This window comes from Diachasma alloeum, unplaced genomic scaffold, assembly GCF_001412515.2.
Source record: "Diachasma alloeum isolate Michigan unplaced genomic scaffold, Dall2.0 Dall_scaffold_00302, whole genome shotgun sequence".
Lineage (NCBI taxonomy): Eukaryota > Metazoa > Arthropoda > Insecta > Hymenoptera > Braconidae > Diachasma > Diachasma alloeum.
Genome location: NW_021680441.1, coordinates 135,619 through 152,728, shown reverse-complemented (window position 1 = coordinate 152,728; position 17,110 = coordinate 135,619). Strand labels below are relative to the sequence as shown.

At 36.7% G+C, this 17,110-nt stretch overlaps 2 protein-coding genes across 2 annotated transcripts in view; both read right to left on the bottom strand.

The window, feature by feature from the left end:
- Positions 1-6,611: 6,611 nt before the first annotated feature.
- The window catches only part of LOC107039590 (protein phosphatase 1 regulatory subunit 12A), a 30,417-nt gene continuing 19,918 nt past the window's right edge, over positions 6,612-17,110 (bottom strand). The window contains exons 3-9 of the mRNA XM_015259301.1: positions 15,469-15,531; positions 10,847-10,914; positions 10,631-10,745; positions 9,469-9,640; positions 8,599-8,741; positions 8,376-8,506; positions 6,612-7,805 (exon numbers count right to left, since the gene is read on the bottom strand). Of these exons, the coding sequence (XP_015114787.1) occupies positions 7,439-7,805; positions 8,376-8,506; positions 8,599-8,741; positions 9,469-9,640; positions 10,631-10,745; positions 10,847-10,914; positions 15,469-15,531 (1,059 nt within the window). The 3' untranslated portion in view covers positions 6,612-7,438. The remainder of the gene's footprint in view (positions 7,806-8,375; positions 8,507-8,598; positions 8,742-9,468; positions 9,641-10,630; positions 10,746-10,846; positions 10,915-15,468; positions 15,532-17,110) is intronic.
- On the bottom strand, positions 11,349-14,143 carry LOC107039682. The gene is made up of 5 exons (XM_015259442.1): positions 13,552-14,143; positions 13,139-13,370; positions 12,845-12,934; positions 12,465-12,599; positions 11,349-11,631 (listed from the first exon to the last, which is right to left on the bottom strand). Exons 1-5 carry the CDS (start codon positions 13,600-13,602, stop codon positions 11,444-11,446), a joined length of 696 nt encoding a protein of 231 aa, XP_015114928.1. The 5' UTR covers positions 13,603-14,143; the 3' UTR covers positions 11,349-11,443.

Below are 17,110 nucleotides of genomic sequence, written 5' to 3'. Positions count from 1 at the left end.
TCAGGAAATTTTTCGACTTCTGGCGACATCTCGCAGGTTGTTGGGAAGGTTTCTGCTGCTCGTTTTTGCTTCCGAATGGAAGCTTTTTTAAGGTGTTTCGATTGAAAAGTCATAATAATGAAAGAAAATTGGAAAATTCATGGGGGAAATTTCTAAGCATGCTGCAACATTGAGAATTCTTGCACATTTTCCTCAGATCTCAGTTTCGAGAAAAAAAATAATGAAATTTGGATGTTTTTGTAATCCCTCCATCAAGCTATAACCTCCGAGGGTACCCCACTCTCAATAAGGGAAATTTCCATGACACCCAAAAAAATAATGAACTATTGAGGAAAAACTATTGAGGAACTGTTCTACAACTCGAGCTTTCAATTCAGTAGCGAAGCGGTAAACCGGGTTAAGTCGATTTTGACTTTTGGGCATTTTTTGACAAATATCTCGGAATCTAAGAGAGATAGCAAAATTTTGCTCATTACCTTTTTTATAACCCTCAGTTGACTCTACAAAAAAGGTCATAACAAAAATTTTTCCATCTCTTTTAGATTCCCAGATATTCGTCAAAAACTGACCAACAGTCAAAATCGACTTAACCCGGTTTACCGCTTCGCTACTGAAGTGAAGGCAATTGAATATGATGCCTCTGACATTTTTTCAAATATTCATAACTCAGGAATAACAAAGGGAAAGAAAATTGCTCTTCAAGGAAAAAAAATTATTCCATTTCATCAGTAATTGAATGAGGTTTCAAGTATTGAAAAAAATTCTACTGAAAAATGAGAAATATTTCCTTTCTACTATAGCACGCCATAAAAAAATCTTACGCTATACAATAGCATGGAAAATACACTTTCGAGCGTTTCTATTCGAATCGAGGATTTAATAAAGTCCAAATTTTTTCAACTGCTTGATTTTTATTTTTTCCGTCCACTGTACCACGTTACAGTCAATTAAGTAAACATCGCATAATATAAGTTTATACATGTCTCACGAAGGTCTTTCGATTTTCCAATTAATAATGTTTTTCGACAGTCGCTTGAGTAAAACTACTAAAAATAGACTCGTCAGATACTCTAACGCTTATAATAAGCCGTTACAAAGTGTGGAATTTCGAAGATACGAGTTTCATTCGACATGACCTCTATTTTCTATTCATTTTCGTATTCACGTCGCCTTCTTCAATAAAACATTGGTTATTGATTGGGTAATTTTTGTCCCTAATTTTCTGCATCCTGAAGTTTTTCTATAGAAGCGCGCATATAAAATAAAAAAAGCTACCTCTTCTAGCTTCTATTATACCCTCTTATATTTGATAATATCACGATATATAAACCTGTCATTGATTAATTTTTCAACGAAGAAATTCGCAATAATTTCCAAATGTCGAATCGTTCAAAACCTACCTAACTAAAAGTTTCAATACTTCATCATTGATCACGTGTTTGATTCAAGTCTATTTTAAATGTCAATTCGGCTGTTTTTATTGCAGAATGTTGACCATCGAATGCAAGCGAATTAAAATCTCTTTGACTGATTGCATGATACTCTTGAAGTCAGTATGACAAATCTGCCTAGGTAATACTGCGACCAAATAGTTATTGCCAACATTTTCCTTCATTTATGGAATATTTTATTATTGTTATTTCCTCATCTAGTTTTCGTACCTTCGTAATATTGATTTCACGTCTTTTGGATGCATATCCGTCAGGATAAAATCCGTGTTCTTCGTTAGAAATAATTAAAATGGAGTTCACAGTTGAACATTGTCGAATTTACTGATAAAAAACATGAAAAATATTTTTTCATTTTTGAAATTCATATGCTCAACTACACTAGAAAAGAAAAGTATGTCGTAAAAACAAAGGTTTTATTCAACTCAGAACATGTATAAAAAATAACATCACAATTACAGTAAAGATGCAGTTTAAACGCTTCAATATCAGCAGATCCAACCCAAATCAGCAGGCCAAGAAAATCGATGCTGAGGATTTTTTTTTCTCAAAAATTTTTTTAAAAAATTTTCAAAAAAAATTGTCTCAATTTTTTTTCTGAAAAGATGGAGATTAGACAAAATTTTGGAAAAAAGAAAAATATTGATAATTGAGGGTGTCATGATTTTTTGGCACACTCAAAGAGCATGAAAAACCCATCAAAATGAGACGTTATACATAGCATTATCCTCAGTTTGATGCGGTTTATACGAGGAAACTTTTTTTTTCGTTCGTCAATTACTGAGAAAGCAAATTTTTTTAATCTAAAATTTTCACCAAAAATTGTCAATAAAATGAAAGGAATTTTTGTGCCAATTAGAGTTTGTCTTTCACCGTAGTTCGGCGGTTATAATTTTTTTCAGTGGGACAAGTATTGAAAATGACCGAAAATCGCTGTAATTCATGTAATTATCCCCCAAATGAGCGAATATTCAATGGAATAATTGAAAATGAGTCAATTCTATTAAATTCTTGATTACCAACAAACGAAAGCGCTTTGAAAAATGTAATTAACATGTTAATGTTAATGTAAATTTTAATATTATTTCAATAATTAGAATAGCACCCAATAAAAACTATTTGACACCCGTAGGTGATGAGACAAAAATCAATCAATCTGATAAATAAAATCAATATTCAAAAAATGTTGAAAATTGAGACGAAAATCCCCAGCCTCGACTTATTGTCCTGCTGATTTACGTGGATCTGCTCACATGTCCGAATTTTTCTAAAGATCTTCACAATCAGCTGTATTATCCTCATCTTAAACGTCATGATATTCCGTATTCACGAGTTATTCCGTGGGTTGCACAGCTTATTTTTCTCCACCTCCTCCCCCCTCGTCCTCACGACAATCGACCGTGAGGGCGACTGAAGGATCGAATGATCGATTTGAGGCGCGCGAAGGTCGCGTCCACCTACAGAATACAAATGCAGCACAGATAGTTTTTTCCCGTTCTTTACCTTTTCATTTCCATGTATTTTATTCCTCTTAGATTATTATTTGGTTCTATCTCGCGTTTTTTCTTTCTCTCGTATTTTTGGTTGACGGTTACATCCTTGTGTTCAAGCACACGCCAACGATGAGAGGATTCAGCACGCCATGCACTCGATAAAAATTGACATTTCTGGTATGACTGAGAATTTATCAGATTGTTAACATTATCCTATTTCTGTTTTTCATTCGTTTTTTACGTTTTTCTCCGACACTGGGAATAACGACTTATTTTCGTTTAGAATGAATTATATTTTTAATTTCATATGGAGTTCATGGATATATGATGATTGACAAGCACGAAATTATTTTGATCATTTGAAAATAATTTCGTGCTTGATTTGACCACTTATGATGGTTCTAATAACGATTTTTCCGGTGATAGATAAATTTCACAAAATCATATTCCGTTTTATCATGAAAGCGTTGATAATTTGTCTACAGCTCCATCTCTATACATGAGATATTTGTTTTTTTTCGAGACGATGTTTTTTTTCTTCTTTATTTATACCATACGTCACACAGAAACTGGAATGGAGTGGGAATTGGTATAACCCAAGACAAAAACACTCAAAAGTTTGTCCCGATTGATTTCTGGAAAGAATTCTAAAGACTTAATTTATTGTTTTCTCATTAGTTGTTGAGTTTTTCTATTCTCATGTGTTGTTGATGCAGACAACAATCACTGTTTGAATCAAATAATAAATTATTTGTTAATTAATTTTTTAAATCACATAAGAAATTATTTGTTAATTAATTTTTTGAATCAAATGAGAAATTCTTTCAGGAAATTTCCATTTTTTAAAGTTGAATATGTAGTAAAAAATTTAAAAAAAAATTCACCGTATTCAGAATTTATGATTCTATCGCGGATTAATTTTTTTTTTAATATCGTAAGAACCTCTTCTTCATAAGATGGAAAAATCGAGTTCGGGGGGCCCATAACCGACGTTTGCCCTATGCCTCACGCCTCGCATATTATTTTTTCAAATAAAAAAAAGAGATTCGGAAAGTTTTATCTTGGATGCGCTACCATCGAACTATCGAATGAAAAAATTGAAAACTTTCAAGAAAAATCCCCATTCATGTCCGTAAAATGAAATTACAAACGGGGTTTCGCCGATGATCCCACTCCACTCCACATTTCCCCCCATTCAAAGATAATTTTTCCAATCAAGACGAAAATAAGAAATGGACCAACATCTTGTACAGAGTTTAGGACTCGATCATTTGCTTCGTCAAGCAGCGGTCGCAATTAGGCAGAGATCCGACTGTTTTTCATCCCAGAAATTATATTTCAGTGGCGAAGTGTTAAAGCGATACAAGTCAATATTGACTATTGACCAGTTTTCAATAAATATCTCGGAATCCAAGGGAGATAGTAAAATTTTTGTTATAACCTTTTTTGTAGGGCCGATTGAGAGCTACAACAAATGTAATTACGAAAAGTTCGCTATCTCCCTTAGATTCGGAAATATTCCTCAAAAATTCAACTGGGAGATGAGTCGACTTAATCCGTTTAACCACTTCGCTACTGATTTGATGATGGTATGACAATGAAAGCGGTAAATACTTGAGTGAGCAGAAAGCTAACATTTGATACAAGTGAGATACATGGTAATGATTAATCATGAATCGGTGATTTTAATATACATCTATTCCATCAACCGGTGAGTAATTGATATCTGTTCAATCAACTAATTGAAATAAAAACAATCCTTTCACCTTAACTTCTACTTCTCCCCCCGTTTATCTATCTCCCGAGTTTTCAATGAGCCACGGTTCAACAATTTGATAAAATTTTCTCAACAACGATGGTAATTGACTTACTAGGGTTAACTAGCCAAATCGACTAAAGCCAATATAATCTTCTAATATTTTGATATGTGCGTCGAGATCTTATCGTTATTCTCAGTGTTACAAGTCCATACTTTCCGAAAACAATTTCCAAAAAATGGCACATCATCAAATCTCATAACTCACTTTCAATAATTCCAGAAACAACCCTCCACTATTTAAAAATATTAACCCAAAGTAATGGAATTATCAGGAATGATATAATTTCTTTCTCATAATGATCATTGTTTAACGATGATTTTTATCACCCCTTCTATCACGTTCTTTTTTATATTGATCCGCTACCTAAAAAAAGACTACTTTTGATTTATAATGGCATTCCGATTTTAATTCATGGCTCGGTGAGGAAAATCGCTGCTATAGTTTTTGTAAATTATTTAAAATGTCTTCTAATCTAGTTAGAGAACGCAGAGGATCATTCAATTGAACTCTTAGGCTAAAAATGCATTGTTCCTTATCAAAACAATTGACCAAAGGAACATTTCTGGTTATTTATTTATTTCATTCCCAAAACCTAAAACTAGAAGTCCTAGTCGTTTCAACTAATCGTAAGTCAACTATTTAATCTTCAAAGATTTTATTGATTTTTTTCTTCGTATTTTAATTATTTTTGGCCACTGCTTGAATCCCACTAACGTCAGGGTCGGCGAAATAGGAATATCTGGGCTGATGCTAGGGTTTCTATTGAAAAAAGAGCTGTACGAATATTCTCAGGGAGTCAAATTGAGACGGTCTGAGCGTAAAAAAAGTACCGGAATACGGGAAAATTTATGCGAAATTATTGCGACAACTTCCTGACCATCCGGAGAGTATGATGAAGGGATGACATAATTTAAAATAGTAACTCATTTAAATAAATGTTTAGAAATCCACAGTTGGACGACAGACCTGGGCGCCGCCATCTTGTTGACCCTCTGAATAGAAATGTCCGATCCCCACCCCAGCGCCTGGCAGAGTCTTGCACGATTTTTGGTTGCGGTGGGGAGAGATCGCAGGGCCGTGACCATCACCCGGGGTCTCAATGCATAAAATGATTCATTTATTCCAAACGAGATTCGTTAATTATTAATGAATGGTTCACTTGAAAGGTGAAAGTCGAGTTGAACAAGGATCCTCAAATATGCATTTGTCAACTATTAACGAATGTACATTTCCATTTGTTGACAATAACTAATTCTTTCATCAGTGAATAACGTGATTCATTCCCATATAATTTATTTTATCGTGCAAAATTTATTGATTAATAACTTTTGAATGTCATTTTCAAAAATTAGACGAGATGGTCTTCCGATGTCATTCCTGTGATAATCATAGTAAGTGTGAACGGAGACTGAATCGACAACATCGTGTGTTACACACGACGAATGAACGAAAACACTGACAAAAATCCTATCGTAAAGAGGAGAAAGGAAATCGGTCTCGAAGTATCTCGAAAATTTCGAATAAGCGTAAGCGTAAGACTGAAACCGAAGCGCCACTACGCGAGGAGATGAGAAGGCGCGCACTGATAGAACGGATTAGTTATTGTTAACGAATGGATTTTCATTGGATGTTAGGGTCTATTCGGTCCCACTAAATGTTCATTTGTTAATAATTAACGAACGTATATTTGAGGAGCCTTGTTTGACTTGACTTTCGCCATTCAAGTGAACCATTCGTTAACTGTTAACGAGTAAAATCCAGGTTTAATCTAAGTAATGTGTAATAAGAAGACGTAATTGAATTAATATTGATTAATATATGAAAGTGTAAATAACCTAATGTATGGGTTTCAGCACTCTAAAACAATAAAAGAAAAAAAAGATTAACGAATATTCATTTGGTCATATTCAACTCTAGATTCGTTAATAGTTAACGAATCTCGTTTGCAATAAATGAATCTTTCTATCAGTGCGTGCGCGGCACGCGCGGCCGATTTCGTGAAATAAACGCGGACACTGTTTGAATGTAAACCCCTACACCCTGTGACCTACCTACGGCCCTGGGCACGCGAGAGTGGGGGAGCGTTTTCGTCACGTCACGCACTCACACATGGCACGCGCGCGAGTCATTGGCCCTTCCCTCTCTCCCGCTACGCCGACAGGATAAATCCCTCGAGATCCAAACAACATGGCGGCGCCAGAATCGGTTACCACCTCGCATTTTTTAGCATTTTTAAACATTATTCATCCACTTCAGACAACCCTCAAGTCGTTTCATCATACTCTCGTGTCGGTAATGATTTCGTTGCGATCATTTAGGGCTTTAAAATTCAACGAGCGAGGAGAATTCGTGGAGCAAAATTTTTTTCGCGTTTCGGTAATTTTCCTTATTATATTCGAATGGTAATAGAGCCTTTTTATTTAGCCGCAAAATTTAACTCTTCAATTTTTTTGAAATCCACTATATGGGTTCCGCCAGCCCTGACTACTGCATTATGAATTTTAATTTTCATCAGTTTTCCCCTCTTAATGCTTTTAAGCCGTTATTTTCATCTAGGTTATCAAATCCATTTTATTGTTCTAGATTATTTCTTGTGGGGATTTTCTCATTGTTTTGGATTTTACATTGGCAGGAGAATGGGGGTAGAGGATACAACAAAGATTTTCTTATTGGGGAATTATTTATCATCCCTGAGGAGCGCCTCTTCTGCTTCCTTTCGTCGGGCTTTAGCCTCTTTTTTTGCTCTTTTCTTCTCTTCTTTCGCCAATTTTTTTGCCTCCTTTGCTCTTGCTTTTTCCGCTTTTTCCTCCTCCTTTTGTCTCGCTTTTTCCGCTTTCTCGCGCTCTTTCTCCTTCTCCTTTTCTTTTTTTGATTTCTGCACCTCTTGAGCTACTGTTAGGACTGTTCTAGGGGCTGAGCTTGGCCTTTTTGTAGATGCACGGGTCGATGCTGAGGATGATGACGATGATGGAGCTGGGGGATTACTCGGAGGAACTCGGTGAGTTGGGGATATCTCAAGTTGAGTTACTATTTTCTGTGCGCATCTGAAATATATTATAATTATAACTTAAAATTCATAAATTTGGCAACTTGCAATATCGTTGCTGAAGGGCTTAAAAGGGCGTAACTACATTTTTTTGGAAAAAACTTTCCCTTCGTAATGTTGAATGGTCGTACGTGTATTTGTTCCTTTGCTATTTATCTTTTCACAGAAATTCCACGCAAAGGGATTATCTGGCGACGATTGAGTTATTTCTTCTGCAGCTCTCAGAGGGGGGNGGGGTGAAACGGAAAGGGAGTCCTATTGTTATCGAGCCCTGATTCAATCACTGAACCCAAAAAATCCAAATTTTCAAATAGTTTTCCATTATAACACAATATTGATGTTTCATGCTTCGATTTTTTTTCGTGAATTAATTAATTTTTCTGGAATCAGTTACGCGTATTGCATTATTTTTCAGAAAAGCCTTCTCTAATCACAGACTCTCCTTACGTCCCGTACATACGCCCCTTTGATTCCGCCTTCTTGATCAATAGTGTCGAAAATAATGTTTTTTAAATTTGGAATATTACTTATTTTTCTGAAATCGGGAGGGAATTGGAAAAATAAATACCTCAGCCTTGTGGAAGCTTTTCCAGCGCGATAATCTCGCTGAAATTCTTTTATTGGTGGCAGTCGTCTTTCGCGATTGTCCCTTATCGCGTCGTCGTCTTCAGCAATCTGCTGACTGGAATCTTGATACTCCTGAAATTGGGGGATAAAGGTGGAAACGGTTCAGCCATTGTGAGCTTCATTTTTTGCTTCCGAATGGAAGTATTGTATTTTCATTGTCTCACCTGTATTCGCATTTTCATCGATTGCGTTTGGGTTTTTCGAAAAGTAGCTCCAGTTGGTTGACGTAATCGCGTTGGTTTTGACATGGATGAACTCCCTGCACTACTGGCTGATGATGAAGTTGCTGATGACACGGAAGACACACCTAAGCATTCAAAATTAATGTTATTTGGATGGAAAAGGATTACGCGATGATTATTATCATTAAAAAAATAACATATTAATAGGCCCGGTTGCACCAAGCCCTGTTATCTAAATAAACTCCAGGGTAAAATTTATGCTCGGGGTCAATTATATCGTAGGGGTCATAATTTTTCAATATTTGACCCGCAGAATAATTTTGTATTTGTCCTGTAGCCCCATGTGAATTAACACTGATTTAACCTTGCGATTAAAAAAAAAAAAAAAAATTAAACAAGTTAAATATTTAAAATGTATTACTAACCTATTATTCTAATCTATTACTAATCTATTATTTACTATTTTTAAATAGTAAAATATTTTTTTTGTTTATTTTTTTTTTTTTATAAAATTTAATAATTTTATTTTTTGTTCCCGGGATAAATTTGCGAGTCTCCCGGGTAAAATAATACATCGAACATCCAAATTTACTTTTTTTCTTATCTGAGGCTTTCGTTACCCCGAGCTGGTGCAACCGGGCCATAGATACATAAATAGATCAAATTGACCTGTACTTCTAGTTAAAGGAATAATTCCACTGTTCACAAAACATATACTCAAAAGAAACCGTTATTGTGAGTCTTATGCATCTAATTAAAGGTTTTGAAATCTTAAATCTTAATCTTAAATCTTAAATCTTAAGGTATTACTTTTTTGGATGTAAAAATGTTAAATAAGGAACGAGGTCTAACCAGATATGGAGGATGATCCACTGGCCATTGAATAAAGCGATGCTGATGCGGGAACCGAACCCGTTCCCCACCTGCCACCCGGGCCACTGCCACTGGTACCGACACCAGCGGAGCCCATATTGTACTCGGATGCACTTTGAGGCAGTACCCATGATTTCCCAGACATTGAGTACTGAATAGTTGATGAAAAAAGGAGTTTTATTATTGCTGGAGTCAGTCCATATGTTGGAAGATGAGATGATATATCCGTTACAATTTTTAACCTCAAGGATTTTGTGTCAATCCAAGCAAACCAATGCTATATGTTGTGAGCAATGCTCTTATCAATTATAGGGAACTTGCATGATTTTTTTCGGTCTAGTTTAGGACCTTACTAAGTAATTTTTTAATCATAAACTTGTGGGACACTCTTTTAACCCCTCGCGCACGAGGCCTTTCCCTTACGAGGCCTGACGCGCGCTTAAGGGTGCCAAGTGAATTTGAAAAAAGATTCAAAAAAAATTTTTTCTGTCCCTCCATCATTGGAGAAATATGTATTCATCCATCCGACGAAATTTCAAACCCGCAACCGGAACTAGACATCGAGAAAATAAATGCGGAAAATCCTCTATTTCGCGTGACGAACCTCGAGAAAGCATGGGATCAAATGGGTACGGCGGGGTGAAATATCTCTCTTATTCACCCCGGTACCCCATTGTTTTTCGTCGCCATGACATTGAAGACATCATTCCCCATATCTTCAAATTTTTTCAAATTTTTGTTGAGTTCCTAGGGGGTTGAAACGTTCAATTTAATCAAAACTCCATAAGAGGCCGTGTATAAGGCTGATTTTGTTTATTTAATTTCTCGATATCCATAAGTTCTAAAATTTTAAAATTGTCACCGATGTTCACCATCTGTCTAATACTATTAATTAAAAAAATTATAACTTTGTTGGTGAATGTCAATTTTCAAGGTCATCGCCAAATTCACTTGGCACCCTTAATATCACGGAGACTCGATAAATTCTGATGCATGAAGAATTGTAAAACGCATTAAAAATTGAGACATTTATTTTTATTTCAAACTTGTTGAATTTTTTATTCGCGACGCAATAAAAAATGAATCTGCAGTGATTGATATCCTTAATTCCTACAGAATATTGAACAATATCTTCTCTTACATCTCTAGGTATCAATGTCTGCTTCAATCGCAGAATTTTCGCCCGGCATATGACACACCGGAGGGGTAACAGTCTCTGGGAGACGGCCATTTGTATCGTCTTAACGAAACAACGTCTATAAATTATAATGTTTCAAGATTAGTAAGCCCTCCAGAAAAGATTGAAGGATTGAGTTTCCTCGGGAAGTTATGGAAATGAGGAAAGTTGAATGGGTACCTGCAAACCACACGATGGCCGCAAGGCGCTGTCTGCATCGTTGCTCTTGCATTGACGCAGATGACACACTGTAAAAGACGAAAGAACAATATTTATATTACAATACTCCTAGAGGTATTTTTTAAAATCATCCATATGTATACCCTCTCGGGTCTTCACATTTTGTTCCCATCCCCCGTTATATGCGTTACCACGGCCGACTTATTTTTCCCCAACTGCACTCATTCGGACAAGGACTGCCAGGGAAACCATGGAAAACCTCAGCCATGCAGCCGGCCGATATTGCAGGGATTCTATTGTGGCCGTCGGTCACTCTGACTCGATGGGGACGGTAGGTCTCATTTTATACGAAATTGACTGTCATTAACATTTCAAAAAAAGTTAAATTGTCCATTTCGCCCGACTTGTCCCTACATATCGGGAGAATATTCACAACTTCAGGAGATCAATATTTGATAATAATCTGTCTGAGCTGTGGTGCGGTAGAAATAAAAGACAATTATTGTTCAACAGATTTTCATTCATTTATTCACATGTCAATTGTTTTGACAATGGGTAATCGACTATTAGAAGAGTCTTCGGGCCAACGAGAACTGATTAAATTTTTTTTGAGGATTCCTGCTTTCTGCTCGACCAGCTTCCATGACCATAATCCCACTTATCATCACAGCCATGTCCTCCATGACCACCATGGCCCCAATCGTCTCCATAATCTCCACCATATCCCAGGGTACCAATTTCCTTAGAATTGCCAGTGGTTTGTCGTCGGTGTCTGCGTGGAGATCCTAAATAGGAGAACATTGAAATAGAATAAGGATTTGACTAAAACCGGTTAAAGAGAAGTGAATCGTCCTAAAACAAATGAAATATATCGGAAAATTTCGAGTGAGATGTCGAACAATGTAACTCAAACAAAAAACTTTCTGAATCATGTAGGGAGACCCACTTGATAGGATTCAGGCGGAATAATGTCGATAATAATCGACTGATTTCATGCCGTCATGAAGGTGCGTTCACACATGTGCAAATCGGCATAGCCAGTCGATTCAGGTAGATTCTGTAGTTTAATTTCGGTCGGATGCGACTTGATTCAAGTAGATTCTGCAACTTGATTCAAGTAGATTCTGCGACTTGATTCGGGTAAAGTCCCTAATTCCAAGTAGATTTAATCGACTTGGATTGAGTGGATCTAAAAAATGTCAAGTCGAGTTGGCGACTCGATTCAAGTAGAGCTCGACTTGACTCAAGTTGACCTTTCCTTAATTTACCTCTACTAGACGCCAACTTTCATAAAACAATTTTATTTCATACTCAAAATGAGTCTCAAACTGGCATTGATTGGATGATATTCTTCCTATTGGAATCGGGTAGACAAAATACTTGAGTCAAGTCGTGATCTATTTGAATCAAGAAATGAATTTTTGAGTGGGCTTTGAACCAGAAAGACAGCCTTAGGGTTCCAATCAGGATAATTTGGGGATAGAATTCACAAAATTTAGTTTTCTGCTAATGGAAATTAGCGACAGAATCAGTTAATTAAGTTAATTAATTTTAGCATGTCTCGCTGGTTAAATTTGCGAATTCAGCAGGTTCTTTTCTGTGTTCTTGCAGATAATACCTGTTGTCTGTTGTCCATTTGAATCGGTCGTATTATTTTCTTTACCGTTCGCCACCTCCATCTGACGTCCATTGTTATCATTCGGGAGGGTGTCATTCAATCTTTCAATGCCACTCCCTTGGATTGCAGCGTGAGCTTGAAATTAACAGACTAATCATTATTGACTGCACTGACATAACGTGACTTACAGTAAAACAAAATATAACAGACATCTTGGAAAAGCTATCGATAAATTACTGGCCGTCCTAATACAGTTCGAAATCTTCCATTTCTCATATTCCTCGTATTGTATTTTTATTCCCCATTATACAGATGTGAGAACCTCATGGAAGCGATTGAGGGAGATAATCTAAGAAATGAAATAAGCGGTTGTACTTTACCTGTGTCATTTTTTGTTGTGTCATTCCTCTCTGCAGAGAGTTTATCCCTCTCCGATTTTATCGCCTTTTCATTCAGAACTTGAGGATTTTCTAAAGCAAAATATTATTCAATAAAAATGGAAAGAAAAATTTATCTATTTGAATATTCCATCGAGTATTTGATACAGAATATGAACTGCGAAAATCTTATCTCCAGAATTACAAAATTTCCCGGTAATTGCTTTCGAGTAAAAAAATGAGAAAATTGTTCAGATCTGAATTGAACATTGACAGCATAAATATTTGAAATATTACCCTTGTTGCTTTTTTTCAAGTCATCTTCAGATACGCGTCTCATTCGTCCCGTCCCACCCATCTGTCTCATATCATTCATCCCACCCATGTTGCCTCCTTGCTCTTCTTTTGCCCCATATGACCCCATCATAGCACCCCCACGGCCACTTTGTATACCTCCGCCCATTCCATCATATTGTCCAACACTCATGCCCCCCATCACTGGCGGTATCTGCATCCCCTGCTGAGGAGTCTGTAATGATGAAAAATGCTTTTTTTTCAACATGAAAAATGTGGAAAATCCAGGAATGAAATTTCGTCCCCTGAGTGAGGGAGAATATCGTCAATTTATTTCCCTCCTGTCCATTCATGATTGATCAAATGTTAATTTGGCATTTCTCATGCATGAAAATTGGATCTGTACATATACTTACCACCGCAGCCACGAGGCTCGTAACAAATAAAAACACCACAAACCTGCTCATGTTTGTTAGCAAAAGCAGAACTATAATAATATGCACGCAAAACTTGTATTTATACTTGGAGACAATCTCCAAGGAGTTCAAGCAATTGCAACAATTACTGTCACTGGATGTCGCTAACAAATCGCTCGCACGGAAATGTAATAATGAGAGGAGATACCAAGGCCCCTGAGGATCGTTAGGTCGTCACAAACTTATTATTTCTAATTTCGCATATATTCGAGATATTTTACGGTCAACGTTGCAAATACCAAAAGTAAGCAGTTTTTTTAATATCTATACTTCAGTCTGAGGTGTCAAACGGTATTTTTGGTTTCTGCATGCTTCCAGCAATGGAATAAATCTCCTGCAATCTCTTACAATCTCCTCTTTCGGATTCAAAGGTAAAATTTTCAAAGGAAATGATTCGAGTCGTTCTCGACTTAATTTAGGTAGAATTTCTGGATGAAAATATTGTTGCGGAATCGAATGGTTTAATCTATCCTCTTCCCCTCTTTTGTAAAATAAAACAAAGTTGATTGTCATTCTCGAATGTTTGGGAATAACTTCATGCGTGATCCACTTTTGTTCTATGATTGATTCTGAAGAACTGTCAATAAGTACACCCCTTCGATTTATCCTGAATTATTTCTTAATTAAATACAACAATATAAATATTTTCAGAATTATATATTTTACATAGGGGAGAGTACGGCTTAGTGTCACAGTCATCACTATTAAATTCGATATTATGACCTTCAATTTCTCCGGAAGCAAAACAAACAAGTGCATGAAAAAGTATCACGACGCTCACTCATTTTCCCCCAGTCGTGGAAAAACAGATGTTAGGCTGTCGTAAATATTTCACCGAGAATTATAGCTTCAAGTATTATAGGGCTCACGTAACTATTACGTAAAATGGAATGGAGATAGTCGCTGGTTGACAAGACATTCTATGAAGAATTCCATGATGCAAGTGGTGAGGATCGAATTCCCTTGGGAATTGAAATTCCTGGAATGTCGTGAAATAATTTTTTTGCCATTCGTATTACGAGTGTTTCATAGCAATAAGTATAACTTAGCGTGATTGATCATGGTTTCCTCAATGGCGAGAGGTTTTTACAGATTTTTTTCTAACAGGGTATCTCTCCGAATTAAGCTACGTATCGACTTGACTCAAGCCGAAGAATCGACTTGATTTAGGTCGAGCTCGACCGGAATCAAGTCGAAAAATCTACTTGAATCAGACCGATGTGCCGTCGATCCGACATGAAATGAGACGATTCCCGGCACGATTCAGTCCGACTTGATTCAAATCAATTTTTCGACCTGACTCAGGACGCCTTTTTTGGGTGGACAATAACTCTCCGAAGAAAATTCCGCCGAAAGCACTGAAATGTTTGCTAAATGCGCGCTAAATACCACTATAACGAGAGTCGACTATAAATACTATGACCCATGACGACCTGAGTCAAGTCGAAAAATTAGTTATCCTGAGTTAAGTCGAAAAATTAGTCGACCTGAGTCAAGTCGAAAAATTAGTTGTCCTGAGTTAAGTCGAAAAATTAGTCGACCTGAGTCAAGTAAAAAAATCGGTTTGAATCAAACCGAAAAATCGGTTTCATTCAAACCGATTTCTCGACTTGACTCAGGACGAGATTTTCTGGGTGCACAATAACTCCCCAAAGAAAATCTCGCCGAAAACACTGAAATGTTTGCTAAATGAGCGCTAAATAACACTATAACGACAGTCTACTGTAAATACTACGCTATATATTCCACAGTCGATTGTCATAAACTGTTCGAATGGTTGTAAGTATTCCCATGGGCTATCCGGTATATGACACCCCAAGGATCACCAATCTTCACTATTATTCACTATTTACTCACTTCATCCTCCTGAGAAGATGCCATTTCGGGTTCATTCTCCTCCAACTTCGTCAGCAATTTATCCTGCAAACAGAAAGGATTATAATTACCCAAGAGTTGTTATAATGGAGCTATAAATAGATTACTTCCTGGTTTACTCATTGCAACAAGTAATCAATACTGTGTCTGATAATACAATTTCTCCCCGTCTACGCTATTCACATCAATGGGACTGGTTCATGAAACGTGTGGTGACACGCAACAAGCGAGTATATGAAGGTTCAGGGGAGGCAAGTTGTGAATTTCTATTGCCTGAGTCATATATCTACAGTTTCAGCCGCATTTCCTTCCTCAGTCAGGGGTTATTACTGACTCATGGGTGAGAATAATAGTATATTTCGTAACGAGTGCAAAAAAGTGTTTTTTGGCGAGTGATATAATCCCACGAGCTAAAAAACATTTTTTCACGAGTTACGAACAATATTTTTCATCACAATGTGGCGGAAATTGGACTCTTAGGCACGCGGAGCGTCGAAGAATCAACTTGGATCAAATCGAAGAATCAACTTGAATCAAGTCGAAGAATCGACTTGATTCAATTTGACTCTTCGACCGTATTCAAGTCGATTCGACGACTTGACTCAAATTGATACTTTGCATCAGTTCGTTCGACTTGAATTGATGTTTTAAAAAAAGTTTCTCATCATCATTATTTCTCAGTGAAGAAACTAACAAATTGACTTATCCTCATTATTCTACTGGTGTAGAAATCCCCATCACCTGGACTTAGTATTTCTCTTCCAAAAGTTTTCCGCGTGCCTAAAAGTCCACTTTTCGTCACAGCGTGATGAAAATAATGATTCACATCCGAAAATGATGCTATTGGTTTCTATCTCAAACCGATACGTCTTAGTTCGACGCGAGTCGAGTCAGAATTTTCATTTAATAACTAGAATAGGTCGTCGTTAGGTTATTATAGTGTAGATTAAAAAAAAAAAGAGTCGGATTCGTACGAATTTTATTATTTCAATTTTTTTAGGAGAGTGAAAAATAAATAAAATAATTCATTCAATATCAAGAAAACATAGACTACATCTCAATTATAAATTATTGGTTATTAGTTTTCTTGCTATGGAATAAAATGTGCCCCCGAGGAGGAGCGTGTTGCCCTAATAATTCAGAGCACCGGCCATAGGGTTTTTCCATCACGTGGGATTGGCACTCGAGCCAAAAGCGAGGACTGGTCACCTCCGCGAGTAAAAAAACCCCATGACACTAGTCGTAAACGCCATTTTTCCGTGATGATTTTCACTTTTACGAGTTTGGGAAAAGGGCCAATGCCAATCCCCGGACAAGAAACAGTGAAGAGCAGTGAGGAAATAAAATTTATAGCGGAGGAAATATTGGCTAGCAATCTTTCCAAACAATGAAACTTCCGACTTTCATTTCCTCGCTGGGGAAATAATCGTACGACTTCTATATTTAGAAATTTCTGCCTGTTTGGTTTACAAAAAGGCTGAAAAAACAGAGCTATATATTCGCCAAGTGAGAACAAAGGGCCAGGGGTAATATTGGAATCGAATGGACGTTCGTAGGGAGCTGTAGAACGCTTTGCATGTGTATGTGTACCGCATGCACCAACGGTCACACAGATTTCGTACCA